Here is an 18,488-nt window from a genome sequence, read left to right as displayed (position 1 = left end):
TGTGTGTGTGTGTGTGTGTGTGTGTGTGTGTGTGTGTGTGTGTGTGTAATAGGTCAGTATTGGATGTCTTCCTCAGTTTCTCTCCACCCTGTGTGTGTGTGTCTGTATGTATGCATGCATGTATGTATGCGGGTCTCGCTGAACCCGGAGCTCACTGATTACATAAACACAGCCCACATGGTCAGCTCACTGATTAGATAAACACACCCCACACGGCTAGTGCATCCACATGGTCAGCAGCTCTGGGGACTCAGCTGTGTTCACATTTCCAGCACTGTGTTCACAGAAGCTTGCTACTGTGCCCTGCATACATGGGTGCTGGAATCTGAGTTCCTGAGTTATTTCCCCAAACCCTGTGTCATGGTATTTTTCTATTAGCATCTTTAAAAACCAGACTTTAAAATTTTAACATTTATTGATTGTAATTATGAGGAATATAATAAATCAGAATTAGTAGTGAAGAAGCTGAGGGAGAAGGACATGGCACAGAGGCCTAATTGATCAGATTAGGAATACAGAGCCCTGGTGGTGGCTGGAGATGCTGCTAACCCAGATTTTACTGCATCTTCTCTGTTGGTAGAAGCCCATGCCAGTACTGTGATCTTCTACAGACACTTTAGTGGTGACCCTGGCTCCTGTGTACTTAGATGGTCAGGTTGAGAAAAAGAAAGCCTGGAAAGAAATCTATGAGACCATATGAAAAGAATGAAAGAAAGGACCTTCTCTGGAAAGAAGAGATGGGAGGAAGAGAGGGTTAAGAGAAGGGAGAGAGAGGAGAGGACAGAAAAAAAAAAAAAAAAGGGAGACGGGGAAAGAGAGCCAAGGCCTCTGGGACTTTCTGATAGTATGTGTCACCGTGAATTCACATAATATGATAGGTGCATTCAGCAGGGATCAAGAGAGGTAGGAAGTGAAGTTTTAAGGTGACTAGGAACCAGAGCAGGAGTGTGCAATGCTGTTGGGAGATTCCAGCTGGAGGAGAGCTTCCAGTACGGGGAGGGGGGGGGGAAGGAGGGGGAGAGGAGGGAAGAACCTTCCGGGAGACAGTGTGATGGGTCTCCCAAGAGGAAAGCACAGGAACACTGCTTCTCACAAGAGGCCACAGGCATCATGGTAGAGCAAGACGAAATGCTAAGGAAGCCCCAGCTGTCTTTCCTTGAGCTCTGCAAAGCCAATCTCTTGAAGTAGAAATATGGCCATGAATTAGATCTTAAGCTCAAAAGTCAAGGATTCTGGAATGTTGGGCTGGATACTAAATCGGTATTCCTTCTTCTGCCCCAGAAAGGCCCGAGTCCCACTAATCCATACCTCACTGAGCCTCCTGACATTGGCATTTCCTGCCTTGGAAAGGACCTCGGCCATCTGCTCTAGCCCTCTGTCCCCAGCTCCAAATTTGTGCACATCCTATTTTTAAAGGAGTACAGGACTGGGATTCTGTTACCTCTCTGAATAGTTATCCTAGGGTTTATGATTTTTAGTATTCATCCATTAGAAAGTACAATTCACATGTTGCGAACATTTGTCATAATTTTCCAAAGCTCAGGAAGAAACTGTTCAGTCCTGACTTGAGGAACCTTGTGACTGGGTTGGAGATGTGGTTCATCTGGAAGAGTGCTTGCCTAGATGCACACAGCACCCATGTATTGGGCATGGTGGTACACACCTGAAATCCCAGTTGGGAGGTAGAGGCAAGAGGATCAGAAAGGCAAGGTCCTCCCCAAAGGAGCGGGTTTTTGTTGTTGCTTTGTTTATTTGTTTGTTTTTTAGCTTCTGTCTTCTGCCTAGTCTTGTGGAGATACTCATGACCCAGCGCTTTGCCCTAAGGTTCTCTCCAGAGGCTGCCATTGGCTGCTTCAGACTGCAAGCTTACAGAGCTTCAGAGCCCCTCCTGGTTGTCCCCAGAATAGTTCTTGCATGCTCCCTGAAATCTTATCCTTCATCTTCTAACAAGTCATGCAGCTGCTCGTAGAGGGTTATTTAGGGAAACATGGAACAGCCAAGAAAAGTCTGGCCAGGAGTGGCTTAGGGCCAGACTAGACTAAGCCATGAGGTTGGGTAGGAGAGACCAAAGACTTCTGGGGACTCCACGTTTAAGCTACACTTCCCAGTCTGGAGTTTTTAGGCATCTAGGGTTTGAGCACAGGAGAACGCAGGGGATCTAAAACTATTAGAGAACTCTCATCAGTCTGGAGGCTGAAGGCTGGCCTCTAGACATTGGTGGGGATGCGCCTGGGAAGTAGAAGGAGATGAGAGAACTTCTTTTCCTTATTACAGGACTTTCCTTCTCCCCAACAGGTTTGAATATTCCCTGCCTACCGACCATTGCTTGCTTTACAGGGAAGACCTTTCAGAAGTCATTTGTTTCTCTTTAGTTGTGCCCCTCCTACCTTTACCCAGCTTAGGGGTCAGAAGGACACTGTTGTCTGTGTGTCAGACACTGCTTCGTGTTTCCCGAGATTACCAATGCACAGAGCAGAGTCTGCAGACTCAGACTGCTGCCTAAGTGACTTCGGAAGAGGGCTGCGCCCACAGGCCCTGTGATGGCGAGCTGGGCCTTCCGTTCTTACCTTAGATGTGTCCTTAGATACAGCTAGGATGGCTCCTACTTTTCGAAATGGTTCTTTTGTCTCCCAAGATGTTGCTAAGCCCTGCTTCTTCTTGTATCTCTTGCTATGGTCACCTCTCCTCAGAGTTCAGTCCCTTGTCCTTTGAGTTTCTAATCATACATGTTTTCTGTTCCACGCTAACATGGATGTCCCACAGTGCTTTAATTTCAACACATCCTAAGCGAACATAGCATTCCTCACCCCTCTCTTCCCCAACTGAAGCATGCCGTCTGCTCAGCTAATGGTGCTTCAGCTGACCCTTCGCCTCAGTCTGCAGTCATAGCTCCTTCTTCACAGAGTGAGATCTAATCACCTTGCGCATTGGCTCCAAGTCCCTTCCCGTGTTCTCCCAGTGTCTTCTGTCCAGTCTATCTTTTGTCCCACATGCCCCTTAACCAGGGGCCCCTCCTGTCTTATCTAGGATGCCAGAGGCTTCCTAATCCTGGTGACCCTCTACCCAGCTGCCTGTCACCGTGCTGCCAGAGCCATTCTGATCTGCAGTGCAAATCTTATCGTGTCCCCCAACTCTTGAAATTCTTAGAGATTCTTGATTATCTGCAACTATTTTTGTGCGTGAGAGAAGTTAAATAACAACAACAAAACCCCTTTAAGAATTATGAAAGCTGTGGACCTTTTCCTAGAAGAAATGCTATGACCATAAAACTTTAATATAGTTTTCTGGGTTTATGGATTAGCTGAAACTGAGCTCACATCCATGGATCGCTCACTAGTCAAACCCTGACCTACAAAATAGAAGTCAGACTTCTTCAGATGGCATACGGGCACCGCCCCACCTGGAGCGTGATCTCCCATCACATTCTGTTCGGCTTTTTACTCTTTATAATGCTGAACTACCTAAAGTTATTTTTTGGCTCTCACCTTATTGCAGTTTTTTTTTTTTCTGCCCAGAACAGTCTTCCTCAGTTGTCTGCCTGACGAAAAGAATGGGAAGTTGTGTTTTAGGCTTCCGGACAAAGGCCGCATTGTTGGACTACTCCTGTTCATATTGTGCTTATCCATCCCTCTCCCTTAGGGATCGCTTTACCACACTGTAGTTCCTCATTTCCTGAGACGGTAGTTCCCAGACTGTACTGTTCACTGTTGTTTTCCTCAGCACTTAGCACCATGTTGTAACATGATGGGTGTTCTCTTCATCTTTGTTCAGGGGCTGACTGGACCTGCAATCTGATTTGTGGCTAATAAGTACATAATAGATACTATGTTGGCCTACGAGAGAGGGGGTGGAGGAAAGGACAAGAAAGGGAAAACCCATTATTCTATGTAGCTCTGGTTGTTCGTTAGTTTGTGCTGTTTCCAGTTGTGCTGCGCAACCAAGAGTAATGGTTTCCCTGGTGTTCACTGGTGAACTGTCTTTTATCAGGCAGGATTTAAGAATTGAATGATGCATTTTAGGTTGAAACAAAAATATCTGAAAGAGGCTGGCTACGGTAGGTTTTGGTAGGTTTTTGGTTTTTGTAGGTTTTTGTTGTTGTTCGGTTTGGTTTTCTGAGACAGGGTTTCTCTGTGCGGCCCTGGCTGTCCGGGAGCTCACTCTGTAGAGCAGGCTGGCCTCAGACTCAGAGATCTGCCCGCCTCTGCCAAGTGCTGATTTATTTTCTCTGAGAGGCATGGGAATCCCCTGCATAACCCTGCTGATGGCACAAGACAGGGCAGTGGGAGCACATGCCTCGCCCATTCTCTCCGCACACCTATCACAACATTTCTGGGCACTGAGGAAGCTAGAGAATCACAAGCGTGTGCCACACAGGGATGTAGACAACTCAAATGATAGCTCTACGTGTGTGTGTCCTGAAAGAACCCACCATCCTATAGTAAACAACTACATTCTGTCAGATCACTTAGCTGTAGAAAGCTATGCTCCCCACAAACAGTATCCTAAAGCCAGATGCCTCTCTTGAGGTGCAGAAAGCAAGGGAGACCTACTGAAACCTGAGGCTGATGGGCAGGGAAGAGCAGTCTCGAGTGCTAATGTGGGCATGTGAGGACTCAGTTCACATTCAAACTTTGTAAGGTTATTGGTCTTATGACCTTGACCTCTTTGAGCTTCCACTTTGAAATCTTTGAAATGTGGAGACTCCAGGTTGTATGAGGGATTAAAGAGACAGTCTTTGACCAACTCTTAGTGGTATCTAACTTAGAAAACACATTTGAGAAAGTGCTTTATCACTGTTGTTACTCTCAGGATAGCATGACAGGAAAAGGGAAGGCCAAGGTTTAGGGGCCAGAAGGGAAGTGAATGGGTGTCTGAAGCCCCATTAACGTTGGATGCAGTCACTGAAACTGGGGAGACCAGGCGACTTGAGTGAGAGGACTGTTCTCGATTCAGAGCAAGCCCTAGCTGAAGGCCGAACGCCAGGCTTTAACCAATGTAACTGGTGTGAACTGCGGGGCTGCTCTTCTTCGGAGCCTCCCCTGACTTTCTCCTCACCTCCCTGCAGGTATGAATGCTGCCGTCAGGGCTGTGGTTCGAGTTGGCATCTTCACGGGCGCCCGCGTCTTCTTTGTCCATGAGGTTTGCTTGTCCGCTTCATTCTCCATCTCATCTGCCTCCCACCCTCCTCCCACCTTCTCCTCTTTACGTCCTAGTTACATCACTGTGTTCCTTGGCTCTCTGTCTCACTGAATCATTCCTTCCCACCTTTAATTTCAACAAAAATGCTGGGACGCAGCTGAGTTCTCACATTGCCTGTTGAACTTAAAGGAAGAAATTCAAGCGGAAAGAACAGAGATGGGAGGGCTTTGCAGCAAGTTTAGTATAGCTAAGGGTGGAGCCCCCGGTAGGCCGAGTCTTAGAGTCTCACTGTGTTCTGGGTTTTCCCAGCTTTCTGAGGTTCAGGCTCCTCCTTGGCCGCCTTTGCTTGATTCCCCTCAGGTTTTACCCACTCTCCTGTCTGTGGTATGTTTGCCCTTCTGTCAGGTTTGGCAGTTTAATAGTAAGTCCTATTTCTTCTCTTCCTCTGGTATTCCTTTTCTTTCAGATTATCAAAACCAGCTGTCTCCTAGGTCTCCTGGGAAAAATCTTGGAGGAAAAAAGAGGAGAGAGAAAAAAAAAAAAAAAAAAAAAGGAACTAAGGCGGAAGGGTATCTTGATATTTTAAGAATAGGAGAGAGCCAGGCATGGTAGCTCATGCCTTTAATCTCAGTGCTATGTGAGTTAAAGGCCAATCTGCTCTACATAGTGAGTTCCACACAGTGAGACCTTATCTCAGAAGTAAAGAAAAGAATGAGAGAAACTGGATTATCAAGGAAGTTGACACGTCCTCCCTCAGACTGATTTATTAAATATGTTATTCTCATGAACATCCATGGGTCACCATTGGGAGGATGCGGCTTGAGTCTCCTCCTAGGGATGCTGTCTTTGTCTTGACCATGTAGAGGAAGCCTAACAGAGGCTTAATGGGCTATCCTTTTCTCCTTAGGGTTACCAAGGCCTGGTGGATGGTGGCGAGCACATCAGGGAGGCCACCTGGGAGAGCGTGTCCATGATGCTTCAGCTGGTATGTTCCGGAGAGCTTGTGTTCCATGTTTGTACTGTCCTCGCCTCATCCCACTCAAGTATCCCAGATTGCTGCCACGTGGCTCAGCATGAAGGGTCCGGTGACGGAAGAAGGGCTTATACGTTCCCTTTGCTCTTTGCATTTGAAAACATCACCTTGGCTTCTCGCAGTAGTGAAGGGGGTGGGAAGGAGGCTCTGGAATGGCTTGCCCTTTACAGAAAGGTCATAGCAAGACCTTTGCAACCAGGACATCGTAAGCAAGTCTTACTCTGGGGTCACGGGGAAAGTCTGGCCCTGAAAATAACCTTAGCGGACTGAAGCCAGTCCTCATGTCATAGAGAGATGACACCCTGAAACCAGACTATTTAGGGGAGAAGGGGATTGAGTCTCAGAGAATCCCAGGGAAATTGGTTTCTGCTATCTGTAGCTCTCTATGTTAACTTCATGTTGTACCCTTCTGAGACGTATCCACTCTGGGCCAGCTGAGAATGATAGCCAGTTGCTGATCTAGTGAGAAATTTACAAATTATATTGGTATCCCATTCTTTACCTAAATCCATTAAAAATGCCAATGGAAGCCACTTTTTGTTTTTCAAAATAAGGTTTCTCTGTGTAGACTTGGCTGTCCTGGACTCACTTTGTAGACCAGGCTGGCCTTGAACTCATAGAGATCCACCTGCCTCTGCCTCCCCGAGTTCTGGGAGTACAGGTGTGTGCCACCGAGCCTGGCTGGGAAGCCACGTCATATGTACTGGTCTAGTCACCTTTCTATCAGGCAATAGTGTCCACCATGAAGTGGCTTGAGAATGAAGGAGCATTCTCTCTAATACCCTGGAGTCATGACTGCCCAGGAGCATTTAAGGGTTTATGAAAACTCTTAGCTATACTTACCTCTTGGTATCTGTGCGTCCCTGGGAAATCAAGCTGTTCTAACACAGAGCTTTTTTCCCCCCTGTGAATACAGGAATGTTGTGGCTCCTGCCACTAATACCATATATCCCAAGGAACTAAGGGGAATAAACTGGCGGTGGCTTCATGATCTTAGGTAGCATTTGAGTGGGTTTGAGAGGAAGAGACACTGCCAAGCTTCCTTAAAATAGTTTGGATATAATCTAATAAGTGCCAGGCACTAAGGAAAGCCAAAGACTGAAGTCAGCGTGACAATTCTAGAATAGAAACTAGCATTTACGTAAATTCTTTTGAAACTACTCACTTTGGTGATAAAGCCTTCAATGAAATAGTTGATCTTAGTAGTCTCCTAACATGTGTGACACTATGATATCCAGCATCATTTTTTTTTCCTCTGTAAGGGACAAGTGACCCCAGGGTGCCAGGGAACTTCAGGGAGTGGAATGGTTTCACTGGTCTGTCACTGGGTTAGGATGGGGCCATCTTAGCACGTTGAACCCAAACTTGGCTGTGCCATCTAAGGACCTGCGTTCTACCTCTCCCCTAAAGGGTGGCACGGTGATTGGAAGTGCCCGATGCAAGGACTTTCGGGAGCGAGAAGGACGGCTCCGAGCTGCCCTCAACCTGGTGAAGCTGGGGATCACGAACCTGTGTGTCATCGGGGGCGACGGCAGCCTCACCGGGGCTGACACTTTCCGTTCCGAGTGGAGCGACTTGTTGAATGACCTCCAGAAAGAAGGTGAGACACTTCCATCAGTATCTCTTCCCACCTGACAGTGTGCGCACACATACACACACACTCTTACCTACCGTCAGAGAGAAGTGTTAACTACACACAAGCAAACCACCTCTGCCTTCCCTTCTACCGTGGCTTGCAGTCTCCCTAGCAATCTCCTCAGTACCTGTGGAGGATTCCTCACCTGGTGGCCTTGGGTTTGCTTCCCCTTACAGGGAAGATTACAGCTGAGGAGGCTACAAAGTCTAGCTTCCTGAACATTGTGGGCCTGGTAGGCTCCATCGACAATGACTTCTGTGGCACCGACATGACCATTGGCACTGACTCGGCCCTGCACAGGATCGTGGAGATCGTGGACGCCATCACCACTACCGCTCAGAGGTGAGGGCAGCTGAAAGGGGGGCAGACAGGAGCCGGTGAGAATGAAAACACTCGATTCACAGCCAGCCTGGCTGCTTTGCTGGAGCAAAGCACCCTTTCCTGAGACTCACTCCGGAGCACTGAAGATGCTCTGCCCCCCAAATGCCATCTGTCACTCTCCAGCCTGTCCGTGCCTGTTTCGTAGGCATCTTATGTCACTCTGGGGTCTTGAACACCTATGATCTCTTATGTCGGTGGTTCTCAACCTTCCCAATGCTGCGACCCTTTACTGCAGTTCCTCACATTGTGGTGAGGAATTATTTTGTTAAAATTAAATTTATTTGTTAAAATTAAAATTATTTTGTTAAAATTAAATTATTTTGTTGCTACATCATAGCTGTCATTTTTCTACTGTTCTGAATCGTAATGTGTAGGATATCTGATATGTGACCCCAAAGGGGTCACGATCCACTGGTTGACAACCACTGTCTGATGTGGTTGTGGTCCAGACTAATCAGACCTGGGAAGCTCAGAGTCTGCGATGCCCTCTCCAGCTGTGTGGATGCCTAAGCACCACCGCTCAGAAGTAAATGGGTTGGGCAGAGGGTCAGTGGAGAAAACGGGAAGATAATAGGCTGCCAATTTACCCAGGTAACCTTGCAGGGCTCCAGCTTAGCCTCATCCTCTATCTGCTTCTTTTCTATTTCTCTCTGCTTTTGGGACTCACCCTTTTGTGGAATGGAGTGTCCTTGCCACCCTAAAACACTAAACTACTTCTCCCATGTCTTCATAGTTTTTCAGAAAATCTAATGGCTGGCTGGTAGCATAAACACATCTCCCAGAGCCCAGAGAGCCTAGGTGTGGATGGTGTTGCCTTGGTCCTGGCCTCAGGGACATGCAGGCTGTAAATCCCATTTTTCTCTTGCAGCCACCAGAGGACGTTTGTGTTAGAAGTGATGGGCCGCCACTGTGGGTAAGACCCCCGTCCTGTCCCCTGCATTCCACAAACCTAGAGAGGGCCCTTTCCTCTTCCCTGAGAGTCCAGCGGAGTCTCTGCTGTAGTAGGTCTGGAAATCTCGTCTCTGCACCATCTCCCTTATCTGCTTACATGAGCACACAGGCACATGCTCAGGCACACATGAAAGGATGGGCAGTCTCTGACTGGGAAGCCTGTGGTGACGAGCTTCAAGGACAGCGTCTCATTGACAGGCCCAGTGCTCACTTTTCTCAAAGGAAATGCAGGGACCCTGTGTCTTTCATCAACCAGTTCTCCTGGTCTCCGGGGACCAGGAGAACTTGCTGGGTGTGATAGGCTATTTGTGGAATATAAGGGTACCTAGTCTGTGCTTCTGGCTCTCGTCCCAGATACCTGGCCCTTGTCACTTCTCTGTCCTGTGGGGCCGACTGGGTTTTCATTCCTGAGTGTCCACCAGATGACGACTGGGAGGAGCACCTTTGTCGGAGGCTCAGTGAGGTATTGGCACTTTATCTTGTTCTTGAGCAAGGCCCCTCACCCTGTTCCATGGGTGATCCATTTTCGGATCCCTCCATTTGACTCCATGAACTGCCTTCTTTCTTGCTCTTGACCAGACAAGGACCCGTGGGTCTCGTCTCAACATCATCATTGTTGCTGAGGGTGCAATCGACAAGAATGGGAAGCCCATCACCTCAGAAGACATCAAGAATGTTAGTGTGAAGCCCCCAGCATGCTTAGCCATCCCCTGGGAGGCTTCTGAGTTGTGACCCTGCATCTTTTTTTGGTCCTTGTGCCCTTGTTTTCCTCCTGCTGAGAGCCATCACAAGACAAAACACTGTCACCGTAGCTTACCTTAAGTAAGCCACTGCTTATTTTCTGCCTTTGACTTTGTGTTTCCTTTTCTTGGCCCTTTTAGCTAGTGGTAAAGCGCCTGGGATATGACACCAGGGTCACCGTCCTGGGACATGTACAGAGGGGTGGAACACCATCAGCCTTTGACCGGATCCTGGTAAGTCAGGATTCTGAGGTTCCCATGCTTCAGAAGCCGCAGCCTTGCTGTCCTACTTCTGTGGGTTCATAGCACTAGTCGTACAGCCTCTAGGCCACATGTGGCATGGGCATGCTTCTCTGGAACCAAGTACAGCCCTCAGGGTTCTGGTGACAAGAGGGCAGAGAGCCAGCAAGCTTTAGATGAGAACTGGGCAGGAGGTAAAGCATGGCAAGTTCCTGGGCGCAGCCCTTCAATAGGGAACCCAGCCCTGGGATTCAGAAAGGGTCCTGAGCATCCTGGCTCTTAGCTAAGCCAGAGAGGGCAGTCTAAGCAAATCCTTTGGCCTCCTGCAGGGCAGCAGGATGGGTGTGGAAGCAGTGATGGCACTTTTGGAGGGGACCCCAGACACCCCAGCCTGTGTGGTGAGCCTGTCCGGTAACCAGGCTGTGCGTCTGCCTCTCATGGAGTGTGTCCAGGTGGTAAGTACTGGCCCCACCCTGCTTCTTAGCAGCCCTGTGCCTGTCCTGGGGGCTCAGAGGTCACAAGATGAACATCTGTGGTCCCAGCAGGGAAAGGATGGAAAGGCGGGATGGTGTAGGAAAGGCACATACAGGGAAGGACACCGAGAGCTGCCGTCCCTCTAAGTCCGGGAGCGGGACCCCTGCTTAGCATCAGCTTCCTCACGTGAAGTACTCCTAAGGAAGAGGGAAGCTCCACATGCTCTCTAATGTCTTTTAAGTGCCCGCCTCAATCCTTTTCATGTAGTTACATAGGGGGTACACATATGCAGTGTCCCTCCGAACAAAACTAAGACTTGGGAAATGCTAATTATTAACTTCTAGACAGTGACCTCTTATCTTTACATGACATCTGCTTCAAATGTGTCTCTAAATCAGTATAGGGCAAGCACTACTCACCTCCAGGGTGAGAAAGGCTGGAAGGAAGCTAGGGTGAAGCTGACACAGGACCTGGAAAACGCGGGCTTCTCAGCCACCCCTTTGATACCACACTATGAATACAGCGGCTGGTGGCTGAACTAGAGTGTTGGTCCCGATTGTTGGGACTGCCTGAATTTCCCTTATTTTGGGGGCCATTTCTCCGTGAGACTTGAAAATCCCAGTAATGTGCAGGTGTGTTTGAGACTGCATCTGCAAAGAGCAGAAGCCAAAGCCCCGAGTAGAAGTCAGCCTTTGAGCATCATGTGCCGGGGACCCTTCTCGCCCGGTACAGTCTCCTGGGACGACCGAGGAAACGTGTGGTGTAGAGGGGAAAAAACTCTTGTTACTCGGAATAAAAAAATGCTTCTGTGATAGTTTGGGGACATGGAGCAGGTGTGGGGTAGATGAGCAGGATCACAGCAAAGCAGATCTGGTCACACAGAATCATGCCTTAGAGTTGTGACTCTGGCTGTGTTCCTCCCTTAGACCAAAGATGTGACCAAGGCTATGGATGAGAAGAGATTTGACGAAGCCATGAAGCTGAGAGGCCGGTGAGAAAATGACCAGTAACTGGCTAACCACAGCAGCTACCAGAATGAAGCCAAAAATCTATATCACCCTATGCCCAAAACATAACTGCCATTTCTAATTACTGACTGCAACAGTTTCTTCCCCAGAGAAATCAGTTGTGAGGTACCCAGGACACTTAGTCCATCCAGGCAGGGCTCTCTCCTTGGAAAGAGCCCTTTATTCTAGTCTGTTGGTTCTAGGTGTGACCCCAGATAGGCTCTAGGTTTCTCTAAGCAAGGAACGGTCTCATATGCCAAACACAACTCCTGGGACATAAATGCTCACAGAATGTTTGATGAATGAATGGCCCCTCCTCCCCAAAGCCCCTGCCTGGCCCCTGCTCCGCCTGGTTAGTTCCTCAGAGGTCTACCCTGTGGAAATCCACTCCGACCCAGCTCCTGACCCAGATCCCTGTGGCTGTGTGCCGTAAGCAATGTCCTCTTTGTGCTTCTTTTAGGAGCTTCATGAACAACTGGGAAGTGTACAAGCTTCTCGCTCACGTCAGACCCCCCGTCTCCAAGGTACTGGCAACTTGCCCTTCCTTTTTCTCAGTTTCTCTTTCTGAGTGCTACCCACAGTCCACACAGCCTTAGCCTTGCCATATCTTTGTCCCCATTCTTCCTCAGTGCAGAACCCTGCCCGTTTCATGACTTCCTGTCAGCCACCCCAGATTCTAGTCCCATGCTTTTACCTTGTCCTGATTAGAGAACCCAAGACTCACACCCAGATCTGCCCCCGAGTCTGTTCCCTTGATAGAGCAGTTCTCAGTGTTTACTATTGATCAGAATTATCAGGGATGCTTATGAAGTATGCAGATTCCCGGGCCCTTCTCCCAGCAGAGGTGGGAGCAGTGGCAGGAATGTGCCTTCTAATAAGCTCTTCAGGACGATTGGCATGCAAGTGGCTCAAGGACCACTTTGGAAAACATCTACAAGGCCCTTTGTCTGTTATATAATGATGACACTGGCTTTGTGTTGTTTGTGGTAACAAATTTTGCTTCTGTAGGATAATTCTCAGGCTCTGTTAGCATTCTCTGGGGGAGTGATGTGTATTGTCATATGCATCCATGGGGGTTCAGAGTTCTCTTCTCTTGCTTCTTCCCCTGCTTCCTCCTGAACAGGGCACTTTGCACACAGTGGCAGTGATGAATGTGGGGGCCCCAGCTGCGGGCATGAATGCTGCGGTTCGCTCTACTGTGAGGATTGCCCTGATCCAGGGCAACCGAGTGCTGGTCGTGCATGATGGCTTTGAGGGTCTGGCCAAAGGTCAGGTACGGAAACATGAAGGACACACACGTGCAGTATGGGGCCATGGTAGGTCAGCATAAGTACATGGTCTCTGCCTCCTTGCCAACCTAACTTCTTCTCTCCAGGAGGCATAGTTAATTTTGGGGTAATAAGGATAGGACCCCTGAAACAAACCTTTCCAAACCTCTCGTCTTATTTATTTCTCTGTCCAAAGCTCAGCACAGCGTCCACCGCCATAAGTGTTTGATAGTCCTGAATGAGCTCAGAAGGGTGGAAGCAGTTCATGCAGGGAAAGCCAGTGTCTGGGGTATCTTCCAACCTAGGGGAACTCTGAAGGGTCAGAGCTCAAGAAGTGGCCTTAGTCACACACAGGCTTCCTGGCCCTCTGGCCATAATGCAGAGCTGTGCGGCCTTTCCTTGCAGATTGAGGAAGCTGGCTGGAGCTACGTTGGAGGCTGGACTGGTCAAGGTGGTTCCAAACTTGGTACCAAGAGGTAAGTGGTATTGGGGGAAGGGCCCCTCCCAGTTACACCTTCAAGTTGCTTTTGAATGTGAACATCAATCCATTATGTCAGTTCCTACATCCACCACTCTGCAAGCTCTAGCATCTTCAGTGAGGACTGACAGGCCCAAGTGGGCATCATGTAGCAGATCCGACCACTCAGAGAGCCACTATGTTCTCTAGAATAGCGTGAGAGTGCAGGAGAGAGTGGCGCCACAGGTTCAGACACTAAAGAAAGAAAACACTTTCTCATTCATATTTATTTGGTTTGTTTTTTGGGGGCAGGGTCTCTCTGTGTAGCCCTGGCCATCCTGGAACTCGCTCTGTTGACTAGGCTGGCCTCAAACTCAGAGATCCGCCTGCCTCTGCCTCCCAAGTGCTGGAGCATGCGCCACCACCGCCTGGCTCTCTTTCTAATTCTCAACTTTTCCTTCCTGCCATCCTGCTACCTTGCCCTCATTTCCCTGTTCCCTGCCGCTGGTCAACTAGGACTCTACCCAAGAAGAACTTTGAACAGATCAGTGCCAACATAACTAAGTTTAACATCCAGGGCCTTGTCATCATTGGGGGCTTTGAGGTGAGTGGCCCACCGTTTCCTCCCCCTGTCCCTCCTGCCTTCCTTTGTCTTCCATGCCGGCGCCTGCTGCTCTCTCCTTAGGCCTACACAGGGGGCTTGGAGCTGATGGAGGGCAGGAAGCAGTTTGACGAGCTCTGCATCCCATTTGTGGTCATCCCTGCCACCGTTTCCAACAACGTCCCGGGGTCAGACTTCAGCATCGGGGCCGACACAGCGCTAAACACCATCTGCACGGTGAGCACCTGACCCCGCCTGCCCCGCCCCCGTGTCAGTCTGCCCGGATTGCTGTCCTGGTCCTAGAAAGTGAGTCCTTTTCTTTGATAGCTATGTCTGGCCCAGGTGTGTGTGCTGGCATTTCCTTTTCCTATCTCGAAATATATCATTGTTATCAAAGGGCCTGTTTTGTTCTGTCCACAGAGACTATAGTTTACTATCCCTATTCTGAACAACATTAAAGATAGGAACAGCTTTCTTCCCAGGAGAGAAGTTCTCCAATGTACTACCCTCTTTGAATACAGGACCTTATGAGGTCCAGGGATCTCACTGTCCTAGAAGGATATAGCTCTGGAGTTGAATTAATGAGAAAACTGAAGAGGAATAAGGATCAGACTTCTGACCCTGTCTTTCCATGGCCGGTTGTCTTTACAGACTTGTGACCGAATTAAGCAGTCTGCAGCAGGCACCAAACGCCGCGTGTTCATCATCGAGACTATGGGTGGCTACTGTGGCTATCTGGCCACCATGGCAGGACTAGCAGCCGGGGCGGATGCTGCCTACATTTTTGAGGAGCCCTTCACCATCCGAGATCTACAGGTAGCCGGCCAAGAGAACCTGCTGGGTGTCTCTCTCTTGTTCCAGTCTAGCTCCTGAGTGTCTCTACAGTAACTAGAGCAATGAGGGTAGAATGGAGCCGATGGTCCCGGACCCCATGGAGACGATGAAGGGCTCCTTGCAGTCATTCTCGAGTTCAGTCTCACATATGTGACCACAGCTACTCTTTTAGGAATGCATTTTGTCAGGTAGCATGTTGCTAAGCCCTTTGGTATAGTTTGTATTTTATCTTCCCAGCATCCATGCAATGTTACTACTGCTTCCATATTATAGGCAAGAAAGATTTAGAGGGTTCAGAAACTTCCAAACTCTTAAGAGCCGGTAGTTTAAATACTTGAGGAATCTATTATGTGCTCTCCCCAGATCTCTCTTGGTGCCTTTCCAGTTCTGAGAGAAATATCTCTTCACCTCTGGGCAGGACTCATATTTCACAGAGGAGATCAAATGAGCATTATTTTTCCAGTTTTGAGTTCAGTAAAGAAGAAAGCCACAAAGCAGAGACTTAGCAGTAGGTTAAGGGCACTCCCAGCTCAGGATCCCAGCCAAAAATCCCTGCCAGAAGCTGAAAGCTTAAGTCTTGTTTTCACACCCCCTCAAAGCTCAAATAAGGGTACACATCCCAACACCTGAATCACTGCTTTACATACAAGTAACCCGTGTCACAAGTGCGAAAACACACACTGAGCAGTCAGTTCTGTGAGGGAAGCCGCTGGACAGAGAGCTGAGAAAGAGTGAGGCTGAAATGGACAATTGTGGAAGCTTCTCTAATGTTTCCTCTCCAAGATCTGCCTGTCTCAGTTTGGGTCTTTCTGAGTCTCACTGGTGTAAACTTCTAAAGGCACACAGACCCAGGCTTATGAGCAACTCCCTTCCACGGCCACTCCCTTCTTGCAAAGGCTTGATGTAGAAGAGGCACGGGGGTGTTGGTCTGCCCTGAGCAATCCCAGCTAAACTTAGGATTTACTGTTTCTCTTTCAGGTGAATGTTGAGCATCTGGTACAAAAGATGAAAACAACAGTGAAAAGAGGCTTGGTATTAAGGTACCTCATTAACAGCTTGTCCCAAATTAAGAAGAAACTAGTCAGTATGGCTCTGGTCCATGGCTGGATCTGTGGCTGGGACACCTGGGGGATCTGATATAGAAGCAGGTAGGAGTGGAGGAGCCTAGCTCCTGAACCTTGGGAGGAGGAAAAACAGCCTATGAAAGCAAAAGGCAGGGATGAGGGACAGGCTCACAGGGATGAGGGCTGGGCTCCCAGGATGAGGGCTGGGCTCCCAGGCTTCTGAGGTAGGGATGAGGGACAGGCTCACAGGCTTGTGAGGCAGGGATGAGGGATGGTTCACAGGCTTCTGGTTTCCCTGGCAGAAATGAGAAGTGCAATGAGAACTACACCACTGACTTCATTTTCAACCTGTATTCGGAAGAGGGGAAGGGCATCTTCGACAGCAGGAAGAACGTGCTTGGCCACATGCAGCAGGTAGATAAGACACCCCAGCCATGTGTTCACTAGTTACCCGGGCTTTCTCCAATCTGCTGGGGCCTCACTGTCACCGCAGAGCAAGGCTGGTATAACATTAAAACAGCTTTACCTTGGACACAACCTGCCTCCGTCACTGTTGTAGTGCTGTGAAGAGGCACCATGACCCAGGCAGCGCTTATAAATAAAGTGCTTAATTAGTGGCTCACTTGTCGCTTCGGAGGCTTAGTCCCTGACCACCATGGCAGGGAACATGGCTGCACACATAGTGACAGACTTCCTCCAGCAAGACCATACGGTCCGGTCCTTTCTAGTAGTGCCACTCCCTGGTGATGGAACATGCAAATACATGAGCCTGTGGGGGCCATTCTTAGTCAGACCACCACATGGCCCCGGAGATGTGCTCCGTCCTCTTTGCTTAGGATATAGTTCCTCACCTTTGCCATTACTGCCACTGGGGGATGGTTAGTTTTTTGCATTCGGGTGCAAATGCTCCATGCATTTCAGGAGCTTAGCATTCCAAATAGTCATACCTCCCCTTCACCCCCAATTTTAACAAAACCTCTCTGAACACAGCCAGATGTTCCCCGGGGGATCTCTAGTTGAGAACCAGCGATTGTGATAAGGAAAATGGGGTCCAGAGAGAAAAAATATTTTCAGGGCTACTTAGCAAATGTGAATTAGAGCTGAACCTGCCTAGGTAAGATGATTTTCTACACACCTTCACCTTTCTTGAGCCTGATGAATGAGTGTAGACAGTTGTTATTGTTGGCTTCCATCTCCACTAATTGGGCTTCAGGGGAAAGGTCTCATTCATGGGTAGTACCACGGCCCAGCTGACCTGGCTGATCCCTCTTAAGCACCAATGTTTTTCTATTCACAAAGAATTCCCAATATCTCAGGTTCATAGAAAAACTGACATAGTATTCTGAGGTCCTCCCTGGAGCAGCCTAGTGAGGTTACAGAGGACATTTCCATGTCAGTGATGATGGTGACTGCCAAGCTGCCATACTAAAAAGTACACACCGAGGTTGAAATGGGATCTGGCAGTAGTGGAGGGAAGAGAGCTGTGTGGGTACCTAGTCCTTTAACTGACTGCCCGTGCACTTGATCAAGGGCCAGCTCACCTTGGGTCCCTACCTGTCTCGGTCAGGCTTCCATGTCCTGAAAATCCAGGACCCATTCTTTCTGTATATTTAGATCTCTGAAATTCATTAGGATTCTTTCCTCTAATTTTTCTGATTTTCCCCCCCTCAGGGTGGAAGCCCAACTCCCTTTGACAGGAATTTTGCCACTAAGATGGGTGCTAAGGCTATGAATTGGATGTCTGGGAAGATCAAGGAGAGTTACCGTAATGGTATGTGGGGCGGGAGGGTGAGCCCCCTCTGCAGAGGTTCACCCACAGTTGAGAAACTAACTGACCCGCCTTTATTCCAGGACGGATCTTTGCCAACACTCCAGACTCAGGTTGCGTCCTGGGGATGCGGAAGAGGGCCCTAGTCTTTCAGCCAGTGACTGAGCTGAAGGACCAGACAGACTTTGAGTAAGTTATTATGACATTCTAGAATGGCCCTCTCCCTGCCATTAATTGTCGCTAATGCTTTTCTTTTTGTACCACCAGTAGGCATTCATGCCTTAAAGCTAGCCTCTTCTGCCGACCTTCTTCCCATTAACCTTTGATAGAAGTTCACCAGGGTACGATGATAGCGCCTCACCGTTACTCTGTTTCTCCATAGGCACCGAATCCCCAAAGAACAGTGGTGGCTGAAGCTGAGGCCCATCCTCAAAATCCTAGCCAAGTACGAGATTGATTTGGATACCTCTGACCACGCCCACCTGGAGCACATTTCTAGGAAGCGGTCTGGAGAAGCTGCTGTCTAGACCTTTTTGGAGTGAGGGGGAAAGATTACCTGATCATGGTCAGCTCATGCCCTGGTAGATCGAAGTCCATGATTTCTCAGTGTTCTCACTCTGGCCCCCTGCCCTTTTAGGTTTCCTTGTCCTCTGTACCCGCAGCCAGGATTAGCTGTGGCCAGGAGCTGGGGAAGGGGCAGTGAGCGACTCCCCCTGTCCCCCAGCTTCAGCTGTCACATAGGCTGGACCTCTCTCATGCTACTGCTAGGTTTCAGCTACTCCAGAGTTTTCCTAAGCTTTATTTATTTCTTTGTGATAACAGAGTCTTAGACCCCTTACCTCTCACCACAGTGATGAAGTATAACTACACTAATAAATGCCAGCTGCTCACTGTG

The 18,488-nt window shown here is 48.8% G+C and overlaps 1 protein-coding gene across 3 annotated transcripts in view; it reads left to right on the top strand.

Moving 5' to 3' along the window:
• Positions 1–18,488, top strand: part of Pfkm (phosphofructokinase, muscle) — a 23,970-nt gene extending 5,482 nt beyond the window's left edge. For all 3 annotated transcript variants that reach the window (XM_055627046.1, XM_055627044.1, XM_055627045.1), the window contains exons 3-23: positions 5,066–5,139; positions 6,047–6,124; positions 7,583–7,772; positions 7,985–8,150; positions 9,058–9,102; positions 9,495–9,603; positions 9,720–9,815; positions 10,022–10,114; positions 10,450–10,575; positions 11,521–11,585; positions 12,062–12,125; positions 12,725–12,874; positions 13,275–13,345; positions 13,843–13,930; positions 14,012–14,164; positions 14,579–14,743; positions 15,740–15,801; positions 16,128–16,239; positions 17,497–17,596; positions 17,677–17,782; positions 17,976–18,488. In XM_055627046.1, the coding sequence (XP_055483021.1) occupies positions 5,066–5,139; positions 6,047–6,124; positions 7,583–7,772; positions 7,985–8,150; positions 9,058–9,102; positions 9,495–9,603; positions 9,720–9,815; positions 10,022–10,114; positions 10,450–10,575; positions 11,521–11,585; positions 12,062–12,125; positions 12,725–12,874; positions 13,275–13,345; positions 13,843–13,930; positions 14,012–14,164; positions 14,579–14,743; positions 15,740–15,801; positions 16,128–16,239; positions 17,497–17,596; positions 17,677–17,782; positions 17,976–18,120 (2,258 nt within the window). In that variant the 3' untranslated portion in view covers positions 18,121–18,488. The remainder of the gene's footprint in view (positions 1–5,065; positions 5,140–6,046; positions 6,125–7,582; positions 7,773–7,984; positions 8,151–9,057; positions 9,103–9,494; positions 9,604–9,719; positions 9,816–10,021; positions 10,115–10,449; positions 10,576–11,520; positions 11,586–12,061; positions 12,126–12,724; positions 12,875–13,274; positions 13,346–13,842; positions 13,931–14,011; positions 14,165–14,578; positions 14,744–15,739; positions 15,802–16,127; positions 16,240–17,496; positions 17,597–17,676; positions 17,783–17,975) is intronic.

Source organism: Psammomys obesus, unplaced genomic scaffold, assembly GCF_907164565.1.
Source record: "Psammomys obesus unplaced genomic scaffold, mPsaObe1.curated_primary_1811, whole genome shotgun sequence".
Classification (NCBI taxonomy): Eukaryota; Metazoa; Chordata; class Mammalia; order Rodentia; family Muridae; genus Psammomys; species Psammomys obesus.
Note: the sequence above shows the minus strand (reverse complement) of the source record. Positions and strands in the feature narration are given on the sequence as shown.